Below are 16,448 nucleotides of genomic sequence, written 5' to 3'. Positions count from 1 at the left end.
AAATCAGAAGATTTGTTAACAGAGTAAGATCATAATCTAACTTTGAGCAAATGATAAATTCAGTCAACTAGAGATGTCGCATTTTTTATTGAAACGATTATGATTTGTCAAAGTTCTGGCAATTTCGCTAAAAATATTGAACTTTTAGTTCTATCCTGGTTACATGAGGAATATATCTAAAAGTTGCTGCCTTTCTAAATTTTAATTTTGAATTTGAATATTTTGAAATTGTTTCAATGGTTGAATTTTGATTTGAGTCAAGGTAATAATTATATCATTGATGAAATATATTTAAGAAATTATTTATTAAAGAGACACAGAAGTGTTAATAATAATAAAGTGAGAAACATAGATGTATTATATACCACTTGTTTTAATCATTGTTTTAATATTATTCAACAGCGACTTTATTTAGCCACAACAGAGATGCTGGCTGTGTGATTATTTTGAGTGACTGGATTGGAACCGTCATCTCCACGAGTCTGAGGCGGACTTCTAACTATAATATTACCATTTTCGAGCATCGCTGATCTCAATATTAATGCTCGAGTTTTTTTCTGCCATTCCTTGCCCATATTGAATGCCTTTTCAAAAGTTACTGTTCTCTGATCCACATCTTTGGCGTAAATTATCTTATTGTGAGAATCTATGCGTGCCTGAAATTTAAAAAACGATATTAATTATTGAGTTTTCATTGTTTCAATAGAAATGAATTTATACCTGAATTTGACCATCTAAAATGAGCTGCATCAACTCGTTTTCCAAAGCATTCACATTGGTATTAAACGCTGCGGCCATTTTGTTCATGTCAGCCGATAAGTATGGTGAAAAATATTGAACCAGTGCTAAGTTTCGAATCATATTGTAGAGTATTTTAATATGTGGAGCAAGATAGATGTCTAAAAAGAGATTGTCTTTCATTTCGGATGCTATGGAAAGGCAACTGGCATATTTAGAGTCATAAAATTTCGAGATGGCATCTCTTAACTGTGGCTCCAGTTCGAGAAACAATTTGAAAGATGAGCTTGTGATAATCAAACGATGCAGTTCACTCCTATTGAAACTTGCCAATGCACATAATCCACCATAAATGGCAACATTGTTCGGACTTAGTATCTCCCAATAATCAGGCGTAAAATGATCAAAATTAGCAGCTAAGAAATGCTTAGCAGCTGACTTGTATTTTTTATTAGCCAAGTCAGCCAATCCGGCAGCACAGTGAAGTTTTGTGCCTATTGGACTATTAGGTGAATATTCGGGGGTTCCTTCAGCCTTTGACACATAACTCATCACATGATTCCAATTTTGGGCATAAATACTGACTTTGATCACATTTAAACACATATTCACGACATGTTTACCACTAGTACAATAGTCTCGAGACCTTGAATAACATTTCAAAGCATTGCTTATGTCACCCAGTTTGAGGTAGTGATCACCCAAGTCATCATGTCCTCTCCTTACACTTTCCTTAATTGAATTTGATTTGTAATTTTTAAGATCCGTGTCAAGCTTTTCTAGATTACTTGCACCTTTTTTACTGCGGCTTTCGATCCAAGCTGAATCTATTTGACCAATAACTTTTTCAGGTGTCAAACCTTGCTGTTTTAAGGCTTCTGTTAACCGGCAATAGATTTGTGTGTATAAACTAGTATTAAAGGTGTTTTCTTTTATGTAATTTAGTGCCATTTTAAGAGCATCAACACGCAAAGATGTACAATGATCAGCAATGAATAGGAGACGTTGAATTTTAGCCATTCCAGAATAGCAACTTGCATAAAATTCCAAGTCTAGAGTGGGATTTTCGACCAGGTAATTAGATGAATAGGAAGTATCATTCCATGTAGAGCCGATGTCACCACCTTCAGCGGAGCTTCCATCGTCCATCGGCATATCCAGTTGCATGGGTTCAACATTGTTTGATGCCATATTTGTAGAATTAAAACAAAAACAAATTTAATACAAATTTAACAAAACTGAAGAGCACGCAGCGAAATCTTATTAATCTTCCTTGTAAACAGCTTTGCGAGGGGGACAGAAAAAAGCTTAGCAACATCAACAGCTCCATCTTTTGTCATTGTTTGATAATTTTTATGACAGACAAAGAAATTGTTAAAAATAATTAATCAAGAATTAATTTTTAATAGAGTAACAATAATATTTGATAAAACCATTGAAAGTTGATGAAAAAGTCAGAAATCGTTCAGATGTCCAAAGAAAAAATAAAAATTTAATTGTTTTCTTTGTTTCAACAAAATTTGATGGATCTAAAAAGTAGGTCCAAGGAATTACTCGAATGATGAAGTCTTCTACTTAATACTTAACTACTGCATTTTAGTTTTCTAATTTAAGCGTCTAAATGTGTTTAAATAGATAAAATGATGCAGAATTCAACATTTGAATCTCTGATTTCATTAAAACTTGCATTTTGAAAGTTTCTAAAGACTATTTTTAGTAAAAATTATCAAATTTAATTGTGTAAAAAAATTGTATCGATTCAATATCGTAGGTTAAATATCGATAAGTATCACTGGATTCTGATATTTACTGATTTTGTTGTTGAGTCATACAATAGGAAGCTGGTAAATAGAAGCATAACAAAATATATCAAATTACTTTTCTGTATTTTATGTCCAATTTGTGACTGATTAATCTCTCAATTTTTTAAATTACTATCAGATAAAGATCTTTGTTTTTTTCTACTTATAAAGTGAAAAATAGTAAAGAAATAATGAGTCAGGATCGATCCCAAATCCGTAGAGCATCTCATTCTGGAAGTTGGTATTCCTCATCAGAAAGAGAATTAAGGTCACAATTGGACAATTGGTTAGCCAAAGCTGGACCCAGTGTCTATGGTCCTGCTCGAGCAATCATTGCTCCTCATGCTGGTTATCAATACTGTGGTGCTTGTGCGGCTCACGCTTACAAAGAGATCGATCCATCCATTGTCAAGCGCATCTTTATTCTTGGACCTTCTCATCATGTTCGTCTTTCTGGTTGCGCCCTTTCCCCAGCCAAAGTATGCAAAACTCCTTTATATGATTTAAAAGTGGACCATTCAACGTATGAAACATTGTATAAAACAGGAGCCTTTGAAGAGATGTCCTTAGATACTGATGAGGATGAACACAGTATTGAAATGCATATGCCATACATTGCTAAAGTTATGGAAGGCCATGATTTTCAAATTGTGCCTGTTATGGTGGGCTCTTTATCCTCAGATAAAGAAGCTTTATATGGTCGAATTTTTGCTCCATTCCTTGCCAACCCTGAAAACTTTTTTGTTATATCATCTGATTTTTGTCACTGGGGATCACGGTTCAGTTACCAATATTATGATGCTACCTGGGGAGAGATATATGAATCCATACAGAAACTTGATGAACTTGGTATGAGTATAATTGAAAAAACTTCCCCCAAAGAATTTACAAGTTATTTAAAAGAGTACGGGAACACGATTTGTGGCCGTCATCCAATAGGTGTTTTGCTCAATGCCGTCCATATCTTGAATACCAACGAAAATCAAAAGATTTCTATCAAATTTCTCAACTATGCCCAATCAAGTCGATGTATCTACAAGCAAGATTCATCAGTTAGTTATGCTGCTGGCTCCTGTCGATTTGATCGATGAAACAACAAAACTAAATTTCAATGAACTATCAGTTCACTCATTTGTAACCGGTGATTGATTTCTGCTAAACAAAATACTTACCAATAATACCATTCACTACTCATCGTCATCATCACCAATAAAGCTTTTCATTTTTTAACCGCTATTTATTCATTCGTCAAACTACTGGACATGTATAAAATTAGTCCAGCCTTGGTGAATCCTTGAGGAAACGGACATGCCCTTTTTAATTGTTTATTTAGTTGACTTAGAAGATAAGCCTTTAAACCTAATCGGCTGTTTACTGGAAAACACCGTTTTCATGGTCTTCAGGAGCTTCCTTCTTTCTCACTTTTATCGTGTCTTTCTTAATTTACTTTTCATCTTTACCAAACGAGCCTTTCCGTCCGTTTATTAACTAAATTGACAAGGTTTGTTTTGTTTTATCCGCTTCAAGGTAGACAACAATTTCAATGGTAATTTGCTTCATCAGCCTATCCATAAAACTTGCTTGAAAAATGTCCTTACTTGATACATTCAATTAATTGAACTCCTTTAGCTTTTCTCTCTCCTTCTCTCTATAGACAATCAGCTCACAATCAAATGAGAGTGATTAGTTTAACTTTATATTCCTCGCAGTTAAGTTTTAAAACACGTCACTCCTGGTTATTTTCATATCAATGAGAAAAAGCTGTTTAAAATAATTTAGCAAAAACACCGAGAAAAGTAAATATTGTGAAAAAATAACCATAGATATGAAAAGACTTGACCAAGGTTGATTTGTTTTCAAAACTATCTCAAGTTGAACCTCCTCTTTTCAATACTTTAATTTTTCAGATATTTTTATTGGTTTTTATCTTCCAAGAACTACGTTCATCTGTTCAGTGATCTAAATTTATTCTATCCCTTCCTTTTCCTCTTAACCCTCTTAACTTTTCTCTCTTTTTTGTTCATCTCTCTGAATCGTCTTTAGAAAATATTATCTCCTTGTTAACCACACTTGTGTTTTCATTTATCAAAACCTATCGCCAATCATCAGAGATGAAACGTTTTTTTGTGTTCACTGCCCTTAGTTTTTTGCAGCCTTTAATAGTTCATGCATCGTTCACAATTATACTTTCAGTCCTCCAAAGAATTCGAACATGGTTTGAAGCCAATGATTCTGGACCTAAAATAATTGATTACCCTATGCTTCATTCTGATAGGCTATTTGGTTAAACCCATGACTGTGTTACAAATCCTGCGTTTACTCTTCAGGCCAAAGGTGAGACATAGTGAAATGATAATGTGTAAATTAAATTTATCATGTGTATTATCGTTTTCATCAATTTGTGTCTAATTTCAAGGCTTGATCTCAAAATATTGTGACCTAAGTGTGCCAAAATCAAAGGCAATCAATTTCGCCATTATGTTAAGTCAGCAAAAAAACCAAGCAAGTGAACAATCCAAAGGATAAACTCATTGTATTTGTATCTTTATATCCATCTACCATGCCTATTTTTTCCTCTCTCATTATCGATATCATCATTGTTCCATTATTAATTGACGATTGTTGTTAGTTTTTACCAGTATTTTTAACTGTTTGCCAGTCAGCTTCATTTTCACCATTATTTCTTGGTAACAATCATCGGCCAACATTATAGTAAACCCAACCGAACAGGCTATACAACCCCTGAAAAGACTGGTTATTTCACATTTCCTTTTACAGTTAACATGTTACACCTGGTTGGAAGATATCATTTTTGTTAACTTATCTTTGATAGATGAACTATTATTGAACTTTTCAAGTGATTCATTTTTCAATCATTTTTTATCACAATTTTACATTCTAACAATTCTCTATATCAATCTAGTTGTTGCATAGCGATAGTAAATGTTTAGGTTTATATTTCGCTTCTTGTTACCGATGATTGATCAATTGCTGAATGAGACTCTGTTTTTAGTTAAATCATAGAATTGAAAAACATTCCAACGAATCAGATGATTAAATAAATAGGTGTTATGATGATGATAATGATGATGAGTATACCTATTTTCATTGCGTCCTCTATGGAAACCTCCATTCAAACTGTTTTTCAACAAGCTCACAAGCTAAACTCAAGCAAAAACAAACACAAAAACCTGATATCAGTAAAACGAGAATAACAAAAGACAATTCAATGGGATTATCATAAATTAATCTGAATAGAGGAATGAAAAAGTGAATATTTCCCAATGAAACTGTAATTTATTATCATATTTACCTATTTTTTCAATTAAACCTATTCAATGATAACTTAAAAAATAATAGATATTTTTTTCCAATAAACATTTCTTTGTTGTTAAAGTTTTCGCTTAAAGTGATTTAAAAAAATTAATGACTGATTTGTAGATTTGTTGTAACTTTTTATTATTCCAGTTGATCTTGACAAATTTAAACACAATTTATTAATCACCGTGAAAGAGTTAGATGAAAAAAAAGAAGTAATTGGTTAAATTAAAAAGTCTGTAAACCGATAGACTCAAGCAATCTTGGCTTACTTGTTGGTTGTTAAGCTATATTTTACAATAAGCCCAGAGCAAAACGAAACAAAATACAAAAAAGTTTCAAATGATAGCTATGAATCAATTTACAAATTACAATTAAATGGACGGTGATGTTTCATCTGTTAATTACAATGGTGGTTGGATGCTCAGTTTATGGTGAATAGCTGCAAATTGTTGCAGTTTTACAGGTTGAAATGGATAACAGAAGGAAAAAAGTTGAAATGTATGAAGTGATGGGAAAATGTGAGCTGAAAAAGAGCGGAATTAACTAAAGATTGAAGATTTGTTGTTGCCAGCAAGAAAGGTAAGAAAGAGGATTAGAGGGAGAAAGAAAGGTTGAAGAAGGCTAAGATGGAAAGGTCGTTAACAGGAATGAAACGTAGCAGTGTGTAACTGAACATGAAATTGTTAGAGAGGAAGAACCAGTTCGGATGACTGGGAAGAGAAGTGTAAAGACAGGGAGTAAATAGATGTGATTTGGATCATCAGATGAGATTTTACTGGTAGGCAATTGTCTTTCCAATTAACTGATTGTGAAGTGAATGTCAAGATTGTAATTAGACAAAGAGCGAGCAAGAGAAGGCACCTTTCTTTAAAGAAAAAGTACCTAAGCAGATTTTTCCATTTTACAAAATTTCAACCAATTTCCTTTTATTTTCGTGGAAAATGTGTTTTTTTTGTCCGGCGAATTGTTGGTCAGTTTAAATGAGTGGAATCAGCAGGTTGAATTACAATATAAATTAATTTATCATCAACTACGAATCAATCAATTGTTGCAAATTTCATTTCAAATGAAATATACACATTTTGGTGGAACAATAAAGAAAAAGCAAAAAGCAAAAAGTTGATTAGTAAGGTCATTGAGAGTTTATGCCAAATTATTGGAGTAAATAATTTTGATCTTTAACTCCAGGCTAGATGACGATTGAGATATCTTGAGTTTCTTTGCGTTTCCTTGAAAAGATGATAATTTTTGTTTTTTTCCTTCTCAAAAAAAGAGTGAAAAATAGAAAGATAGAGAACAAGCATATGTATAAAAAGACATACTAAGAAATGAGTGTTTTTTTGTGAATAGATTTATGATGTGTTGTGTGTTGAATGTTTTGTGATTTGCGTGTGTGAAGAAAGAGAAAGAAAGAGAAGGGAAACAAGAGTGAAATGTCAATAAGATTTGAATGTCCACATGAAGAATAATGATTTGATGTTAAGTTGAGATGTCGGAGAACATTAGATTTGCCTTCAATATTTTTTTTGCATTTTAGTCATGATAATAATAAATTTAGAAGATGTATACGAATGATTAACGCAGAATAAAGATAAAGAAAAGCAAAAAAGATGTCTATATTGACAATTATTCGATTCTGGATTTCTTCTCCAACGATCCATTATCTTCGCTTCCTTTGATTTCATTAGTAATCTCCTCCACAGGTCTCTTAATAGCAGTAGCATTAGTTGTTGTTTTAGAGAGGGTATCCATATCGGTTATAACATTTTCCTCTAAAGAATTATTTTCAGACTTTTTAATTTCGCTAATTTTTGTATCACCATTATCAGCAACATTGTGATCATCGTTACAGCTTTCACCATTGGCCACATGTCCATTATTGTTTGTTGTGATTGTTGTTGTGGTGGTCGGTGGGGTTGGTGTTGCTGTTGGAGTTAAAATAGTAGAGTTGGTGGGTGCGTCGGCTGTATTTTCAGCTGTACTGTTGTTCAAATCATCTGAACTTAAATTAGAGTAACTTAGATTACTGTTGTCTCCATTTGTTATAATCTGTTGTCGTGAATTATCATCTGAACATAGACCTAAACCATCTTTACTATCTTCGATGCAGTTATATGCGCTACCATTATTTTTATCATTTCGTCCTAATCTTGAATCTCCATCTAGATCATCTTTAGTTGAATCATTACTCTTTTCTTCTACTTCGGAGGCATTAGATACAGGTACAGATATATTGGAATCATCATCTAATACTTTATCACCTCCACCGTTTGTATGAGAATCACCATTACCATTCTTTAAATCATCATCATCTTTTTCATTATCATTCTCATTTGCAACTCCATCAGGAGTAGGCATATTATCCAATAAGTTAAGTTTCATTTCTTTAATCCAATAATGTGTCCATAAAGTTAATTCTACTTTATGTGGAGTCCATTTAGCAGTGGGATCTGCATACGGATAAAATGAAAGGAATGTAAAGTGTGATTACACATTTTTTTTACTGAAAAAATAACAAAGAGATTATATTGAACAAGAAAATATGACTTACCTTCGGCTTGTAGTCTGTCACAGGCGACTTTAATTTGGTCAGCGAAAGCAATAAATTCATTTACGGTATAATTGGTGTTTTCTATTCCTGGAACTGACATTAAACATTCATCCGCCATGAAAGGACAAATCTCGGGAGCATAAGCACATAAAATAGCTAAGACAAAATAAAAAAAGTACCCGTATTAAAATCTAATAAGAATATTTTTTTGCTTATTAGCTAAATAATGATTTTTAGATATTACTGATGACAGTATGACAACAAAAAAAAACTAAATTATCACACTCAAAAGATTTCATAAAAATAATACACATCTAAAATAAATATCTAAATACCTGATGCGGTAGCAACTCCAATCCCTTTTAAATTGACCAATGCTGAAATAGCTCCATGGAGATTCGTTGGACATTTTTTGAAAGCTTTGGTGGATACTGCTTTAACTGCAGTTTCTGTATTCATTCGTACAAGATCCAATAAACCTGCACGATTTTTGGTTCGCCATAATTTCCATTTAGTTATCTGTACCAACTCATCATGCCGGATTTGACGCTCTTTACGCGCCGCTAAAATCTTTGGTAATTCTTCTTGATACCTAAGAAATAAAAATAATATTCAAGATAAGAATAAAAATATAAAACAAAGAAAATATATGTCACTAAATATATATGTGTAACTAATTACTAAATTAATAAATTGTAAAATAAAAGAATTATTACATAAGTAAAACTTTTATTCAATCAACTGATCAATAAAAAGCGCAAAAAAGTTAATCTGTCAAAAAATATTGGATGCTAACAAGAAATAAAGTCAAAGGGAGGAAAGTAGACCGAGAGAAGCTGCCATATAAAGACCTTAAGAAATACAACGAATACAAAGATTTAACTCAATTAATCTATTCCTTATTCTTTAAAATATTTACCATAATAAATGAATATTGTAATAAGCCGAAAGATCCAACAATTATATATTGAAATAATATAAAAAAGTAGCGAGAAAAATTACGCTACATTTATGCTATTTTGTATGGAAAAAGATGGTAAAAGAGAGCATAAGACTGACTTGCTATCGGTTCAATGAAAATGGTGGCTTTAGTTGGTTGTTGAAGTTGCTTGCTTGTTGTATGTATGTATGTTGGTTATATTGGGTAGAAAGAAGAGAAGAGAGGAAAGGAAAGGAAAAGAAAAAGAAAGAAAAAAAGAAAGACTAACTAAAAGCAAAAAGAAAGAGAAAGAAAGAGAAGTAAAAATTAAAACAAAGAAAGATTGAATAAAAAAAGGTTAAAATTAATAAACATTCAACTTGGATTGAAAAGTTTACCGGTATAAATAAGTGTTTACATCTCCAGAGACATACAACAACAAAAACTGTGAAATAGAGAGGCAAGTAACACGAGCAAAAAAGAGATATTCGTAAAACTCGCCTCTCAATCGTATATATATATACTATAGATTATAATATGAGGTAGAAAGAGAGCAAAGAAAGAAAAACCAGTAAAAGAAAGAGAAGAGAATAAGAGAGAGAGAGAAAAGAGACCGGGATAGAAAGATTATTAAATGAAAAAATAAAGTCTTACCAATTATCCAATTTAATTGCTTCTTGTGGACCACTTTTTTTAGAACCACGAGTTGCCTGAGCTCGAATCTTGAAAACTTCCTTATATTGTGATAAAACATAAAGCCATTGGTTACTAGTTGCCTTACTAAAAAACTTAATAGAAGAATCATTTACAGTCGCCATTATCAATGTATGGAGAGATAGAGAGTCAGCTTTAGCATCAGTTGAAAGCTTTCAAACAAACTAAACTCAACTCAAAACAGGCAACCTTCTCCTCTAAATGTTGTGAGTCTGACTCGTTTTCCCCTCTTTTCTTTTCATGCCCCTTTTTTCTCATCCAACTTACGAGTCACACAACATACAGTGAGACCTCTCATAAGTTAACAAAAAGGTACTCATCGGGTGTACATCCCAGCAGATGGCTCTTCTGTTGAAGAGGCTTGTTACTAGTTAAGGTTTTATTAGCGTAAAGCTAAGTCTCTTACTTTTTCAAAAATGAGAGGTTGTGAGTGATACGGGCAGACTGTAACTCAACAAGCCATTTCACAGCTAAAGCTGCTGGCATCAGTTAAAGCTGAATTTTCATCTCACAATTGCACATTACAATGGCGACTGTAAATGATTCTTCTATTAAGTTTTTTTCAAAGGGTAGCAGTAACCAATGGCTTTATGTTTTATCACAATATAAGGAAGTTTTCAAGATTCGAGCTCAGGCAACTCGTGGTTCTAAAAAAAGTGGTCCACAAGAAGCAATTAAATTGGATAATTGGTAAGACTTTATTTTTCATTTAATAATCTTTCTATCCCGGTCTCTTTTCTCTCTCTCTCTTATTCTCTTCTCTTTCTTTTACTGGTTTTTCTTTCTTTACTCTCTTTCTACCTCATATTATAATCTATAGTATATATATATACGATTGAGAGGCGAGTTTTACGAATATCTCTTTTTTGCTCGTGTTACTTGCCTCTCTATTTCACAGTTTTTGTTGTTGTATGTCTCTGGAGATGTAAACACTTATTTATACCGGTAAACTTTTCAATCCAAGTTGAATGTTTATTAATTTTAACCTTTTTTTATTCAATCTTTCTTTGTTTTAATTTTTACTTCTCTTTCTTTCTCTTTCTTTTTGCTTTTAGTTAGTCTTTCTTTTTTTCTTTCTTTTTCTTTTCCTTTCCTTTCCTCTCTTCTCTTCTTTCTACCCAATATAACCAACATACATACATACAACAAGAAACAACTTCAACAACCAACTAAAGCCACCATTTTCATTGAACCGATAGCAAGTCAGTCTTATGCTCTCTTTTACCATCTTTTTCCATACAAAATAGCATAAATGTAGCGTAATTTTTCTCGCTACTTTTTTATATTATTTCAATATATAATTGTTGGATCTTTCGGCTTATTACAATATTCATTTATTATGGTAAATATTTTAAAGAATAAGGAATAGATTAATTGAGTTAAATCTTTGTATTCGTTGTATTTCTTAAGGTCTTTATATGGCAGCTTCTCTCGGTCTACTTTCCTCCCTTTGACTTTATTTCTTGTTAGCATCCAATATTTTTTGACAGATTAACTTTTTGCGCTTTTTATTGATCAGTTGATTGAATAAAAGTTTTACTTATGTAATAATTCTTTTATTTTACAATTTATTAATTTAGTAATTAGTTACACATATATATTTAGTGACATATATTTTCTTTGTTTTATATTTTTATTCTTATCTTGAATATTATTTTTATTTCTTAGGTATCAAGAAGAATTACCAAAGATTTTAGCGGCGCGTAAAGAGCGTCAAATCCGGCATGATGAGTTGGTACAGATAACAAAATGGAAATTATGGCGAACCAAAAATCGTGCAGGTTTATTGGATCTTGTACGAATGAATACAGAAACTGCAGTTAAAGCAGTATCCACCAAAGCTTTCAAAAAATGTCCAACGAATCTCCATGGAGCTATTTCAGCATTGGTCAATTTAAAAGGGATTGGAGTTGCTACCGCATCAGGTATTTAGTCATTTATTTTAGATGTGTATTATTTTCTGTGAAATCTTTTGATTGTGATGATTTAGTTTGTTGTTGTCAATCTGTCATCAGTAATATCTAAAAATCATTATTTAGCTAATAAGCAAAAAAAATTATTCTTACTAGATTTTAATACGGGTACTTTTTTATTTTGTCTTAGCTATTTTATGTGCTTATGCTCCAGAGATTTGTCCTTTCATGGCGGATGAATGTTTAATGTCAGTTCCAGGAATAGAAAACACCAATTATACCGTAAATGAATTTATTGCTTTCGCTGACCAAATTAAAGTCGCCTGTGACAGACTACAAGCCGAAGGTAAGTCATCTTTTCTTGTTTTATATAATTTCTTTGTTGTCATTTTTTACTCAAGCTAAGAGTAATCACACTTTACATTCCTTTCATTTCATTCATATGTAGATCCCACTGCTAAATGGACTCCACATAAAGTAGAATTAACTTTATGGACACATTATTGGATTAAAGAAATGAAACTTAACTTATTGGATAATATGCCTACTCCTGATGGAGTTGCAAATGAGAATGATAATGAAAAAGATGATGATGATTTAAAGAATGGTAATGGTGATTCTCATACAAACGGTGGAGGTGATAAAGTATTAGATGATGATTCCAATATATCTGTACCTGTATCTAATGCCTCCGAAGTAGAAGAAAAGAGTAATGATTCAACTAAAGATGATCTAGATGGAGATTCAAGATTAGGACGAAATGATAAAAATAATGGTAGCGCATATAACTGCATCGAAGATAGTAAAGATGGTTTAGGTCTATGTTCAGATGATAATTCACGACAACAGATTATAACTAATGGAGACAACAGTAATCTAAGTTACTCTAATTTAAGTTCAGATGATTTGAACAATAGTACAGCTGAAAATACAGCCGACGCACCCACCAACTCTACTATTTTAACACCAACAGCAACACCAACCCCACCGACTACAACAACAACAATCACAACAAACAATAATGGACATGTGGCCAATGGTGAAAGCTGTAACGATGATCACAATGTTGCTGATAATGGTGATACAAAAATTAGCGAAATTAAAAAGTCTGAAAATAATTCTTTAGAGGAAAATGTTATAACCGATATGGATACCCTCTCTAAAACAACAACTAACGCTACTGCTATTAAGAGACCTGTGGAGGAGATTACTAATGAAATCAAAGGAAGCGAAGATAATGGATCGTTGGAGAAGAAATCCAGAATCGAATAATTGTCAATATAGACATCTTTTTTGCTTTTCTTTATCTTTATTCTGCGTTAATCATTCGTATACATCTTCTAAATTTATTATTATCATGACTAAAATGCAAAAAAAATATTGAAAGTAACTCCAACGTTCTCCGACATCTCAACTCAACAAAAGAAATATTGTTTCCTCTATAATCAAACGGGAAGCTATGCTAACTCAACGGCCACTTTTTCACTAAAATCCAATGTGGTTCAAATAAATCAATTCTATTCTTAAACAAGCATCTCCACTTTAATCAACTGTCTATTTAATTACCTTTTCTAAATGATTTAGTTCTATGTTAAATATCTTTGCTTCAATAAGAATATGTATTTAAAAAAATTACATTTTGTCTACATTGTTTTCAAGTCATCAAATATTTCATCAATTTAAGCTTCTTTATTAAAGTTTATTTGAATATCAATTCCACGAATAAATTGTCATTGATGAAAATCTTTTCTTACTTTCATTCAAGCCCAATTAATTCTTGAACTTTCAACAATTATAGCTAATTCAATTCATCTTTCAACTCAAGTCTCTGACTAACAATTGAAACTAGATTACTCACCTTCGTTAATGACAACTTTCTTAGACTCTCGCAGTCATAAAGGTTAATTTAGTTGACACATCGTTTTGTGAAATTTGGTGTAGATTTGTTTGTTTAAGATTAAATAAATACAAAGTTAATTATTCAGTAAATTACATTTCATAGTTAAGTTAGGGTTTATCAAAAAGAGTAACAATTTGTTTAAAATTGATTAAAAAATATGAATTAAGTTACATGAAATTTGACAAAATTTGAATTGACTAATGACTAAACTGTAATGCTGTCAGCTTATCTGGCGGGAGATGACAGTATTAAAATGTCTTGATTATCATCAACCAGAATATTAATCATCAAGCTCAGAATGTCTGATTACACAGAATAGTGACAAGGCAAAGATAAGGCAAAGGAATTCAACAATTACAGCGAACGCATTCAATCCAAGTGCGATTCCTCCTCTAAGATCATAAAAGCGACCCAAAACACGACCACATCCCTAATTAAAAGTAAAATGAAATCAAATTAGTCAAGAATTTCAAAAGTAAATTCTGAAAACACAAAGGCTAAAGATTGAATCCTTGATCATTCATTTGTTTGTCTTGAGTTAAGCAACGATTTCCATGTTGTCAGCAATTGCATTTCAATTTATTTAAACGCGTAATCAGGATTGATGGACTTATACTAACCTCTTGATTAATAAAGTTGGCTTGCTCTCGATAACATGAAACAGGAACTTCTAATCCATATCTATGGTAATCGTTGAAGTTTTCAGCTCCACAACATTTTAACTAAAATGAAAAAACAAATGTATTATCAATGGAGATCATAAGGAATTTAAAAAGTGTTTCAATTTACCTTAACCTGGATAAAATCAAGTAATTCTCGAGCTTTTTCTGAAAATGGCCTTTGTTGTATTTGGATCAAAACTTGTTGAGTTACATAGTATTCCAGCTAGAAAAGAAAATCAATTTGTAAGATTGACGAAAATTCAGGCTTACAGAAAAAGCAAATTGAATTTGCTTGATCATAATACATACTCTGTCCCCGAAACCATGAGTTGCAGCTAGGACTACACAAGCAATCGCTAGTCCAATTAAAAGAGCCATAATGAAAATGTACTGTGAAATAAAATGGACAAGAAAAGTGAAAATGTTGAGCCGTAATTTGATTAAATGATATTCTTGCTTACTGAGCCCAATTTACAGGTTGAATTGGTCAGAGTTCCGATGCATCCGATAATTGATAAAATAACAATCGCCAATCCACTAAACATCATTATCCAGCCAACGTTAATGAAATTTTCCGTGTCAATGTACAGCGTTGGTTCGTACATTTTTGGATCGATACGAAACCAGAGTCCAATTCCAATCAATGTCATCCCTGTGCACTGAAGGATATCATGGAAGGATACGAAATTTTATTTAATTTCACATTTTGAATAGTCGATGAAGTTATCAAAATTAAACAATTGTATTATGTAAGTTGGTAAGGTTTGAAAGTCAGCAGTAAAAATAGACGCAGACATCCTGTGGTTTTATCAATTTCTTGAGTTGAGTAGTTTGAGTTATCCAAGATTTCAGTTGACAGTTGAACAATATTGGTTGTTAATTGAAATAATTACTTACCCAGAGAAGGAAATTGAAAAAAATGAGAAACACTTTAACGCAAGAGAAGTATTGGACAGAGTAACCCATTTCTGACGGTTCCTTGTCAGACTCCTTCTCGTTGCTGTAATCTTGTGTTTGAGACCCAATGGTGAGGCCGAGTTTATTGTGGTTGACTGTTGGTAATTAAAGGCTGGTCAATGATCAATGTTGTTAAAAAGTTGACCAAAATTCGTAGATGACAAACAATAGATTTAAAAGCAATTAACAAGAAGCGACGCAAAAGTAAACTTAAGGTAAACTGGTTTACTTATTGAGACTTGATCATCAAACATAACTAAAAAAAGAGAGGGAAACAAAATAATGGGTAAATTGAAAAGAAACAATTAAAGTGCCATTTTGTAAATTAATTAAGTTATTCAAATTTAGTAGATTAAAATGGCTAATTTGAGTTTAATAAATAGATAGACATTAAGTGACCTAAACAACAAACTTGAGTCAATAGTTATTAAATCATTGTGAATGATTTACAGAAACGACTGAAATGAAAAGTCACTCCTTCAGTTAGGAGTTTTGGTTCACTTTTTTCCGGTCTCTCATAGTAATCATCATTATTATCACCATCATCCTCAAAATAAATTGTTAAATCATTGATTGACTCAGCAAAACATTTTGTCCAGTTGACATTAGATTTGATTGAAGGTAAAATCAAAATACTACATTTTCAACCTTATTGAACAAGATCATTATCCCTCAGCAATAATCTTGTTGACAAAACCTATAGAATTAGATTTAATCTGGTTTATGATCTGACTAACACAATGTGTAATGATAATTGTCAGGTAAAACCCTAATTAATTATGAATCTTTGCAAGCTCCTAATCATTAGTGCTAATAAAACCTAAGTAAAATCAACATTTTGCTTACAGAAGTCAATTGTTAAATAATTTCAATGTTTTTCAAATCATCAAGTATTATATAAATTCATTCATCAAGAGGCGAATCTACTCCAAGCTTTATTCAATCTTAAAAATACTCAATTTTTAGCAATT

At 31.9% G+C, this 16,448-nt stretch overlaps 5 protein-coding genes across 5 annotated transcripts; 2 read left to right on the top strand and 3 right to left on the bottom strand.

The window, feature by feature from the left end:
• Positions 1–286: 286 nt before the first annotated feature.
• Positions 287–1,993, bottom strand: CSN1b (COP9 signalosome subunit 1b). Its single transcript, XM_015933872.3, has 2 exons — positions 721–1,993; positions 287–656 (listed from the first exon to the last, which is right to left on the bottom strand). The coding sequence occupies exons 1-2, from the start codon at positions 1,927–1,929 to the stop codon at positions 408–410; spliced, it is 1,458 nt and encodes a 485-aa protein (XP_015789358.1). The 5' UTR covers positions 1,930–1,993; the 3' UTR covers positions 287–407.
• A 522-nt stretch (positions 1,994–2,515) lies between these two features.
• LOC107366205 (protein MEMO1) lies at positions 2,516–3,770 on the top strand. Its single transcript, XM_015933788.3, has one exon. The coding sequence runs from the start codon at positions 2,732–2,734 to the stop codon at positions 3,629–3,631; it is 900 nt and encodes a 299-aa protein (XP_015789274.1). The 5' UTR covers positions 2,516–2,731; the 3' UTR covers positions 3,632–3,770.
• A 3,089-nt stretch (positions 3,771–6,859) lies between these two features.
• Positions 6,860–10,198, bottom strand: LOC107366039 (uncharacterized). The gene is made up of 4 exons (XM_089267222.1): positions 9,986–10,198; positions 8,748–9,004; positions 8,413–8,568; positions 6,860–8,311 (listed from the first exon to the last, which is right to left on the bottom strand). The coding sequence occupies exons 1-4, from the start codon at positions 10,147–10,149 to the stop codon at positions 7,488–7,490; spliced, it is 1,401 nt and encodes a 466-aa protein (XP_089123348.1). The 5' UTR covers positions 10,150–10,198; the 3' UTR covers positions 6,860–7,487.
• Positions 10,199–10,567: 369 nt separating this feature from the next.
• LOC107366288 (uncharacterized) lies at positions 10,568–13,672 on the top strand. The gene is made up of 4 exons (XM_015933871.3): positions 10,568–10,735; positions 11,714–11,970; positions 12,149–12,304; positions 12,407–13,672. Exons 1-4 carry the CDS (start codon positions 10,572–10,574, stop codon positions 13,228–13,230), a joined length of 1,401 nt encoding a protein of 466 aa, XP_015789357.2. The 5' UTR covers positions 10,568–10,571; the 3' UTR covers positions 13,231–13,672.
• Positions 13,673–13,879: 207 nt separating this feature from the next.
• On the bottom strand, positions 13,880–15,927 carry LOC107366103 (tetraspanin-1). The gene is made up of 6 exons (XM_015933671.3): positions 15,418–15,927; positions 14,982–15,179; positions 14,830–14,910; positions 14,648–14,743; positions 14,479–14,580; positions 13,880–14,288 (listed from the first exon to the last, which is right to left on the bottom strand). Exons 1-6 carry the CDS (start codon positions 15,484–15,486, stop codon positions 14,139–14,141), a joined length of 696 nt encoding a protein of 231 aa, XP_015789157.1. The 5' UTR covers positions 15,487–15,927; the 3' UTR covers positions 13,880–14,138.
• Between the last annotated feature and the right edge of the window lie 521 nt (positions 15,928–16,448).

This window comes from Tetranychus urticae, chromosome 2 (assembly GCF_039701765.1).
Source record: "Tetranychus urticae isolate SD_2017Ah chromosome 2, NJAU_TeUrti_SD_1.0, whole genome shotgun sequence".
In the NCBI taxonomy this organism is placed as follows: domain Eukaryota; kingdom Metazoa; phylum Arthropoda; class Arachnida; order Trombidiformes; family Tetranychidae; genus Tetranychus; species Tetranychus urticae.
Note: the sequence above shows the minus strand (reverse complement) of the source record. Positions and strands in the feature narration are given on the sequence as shown.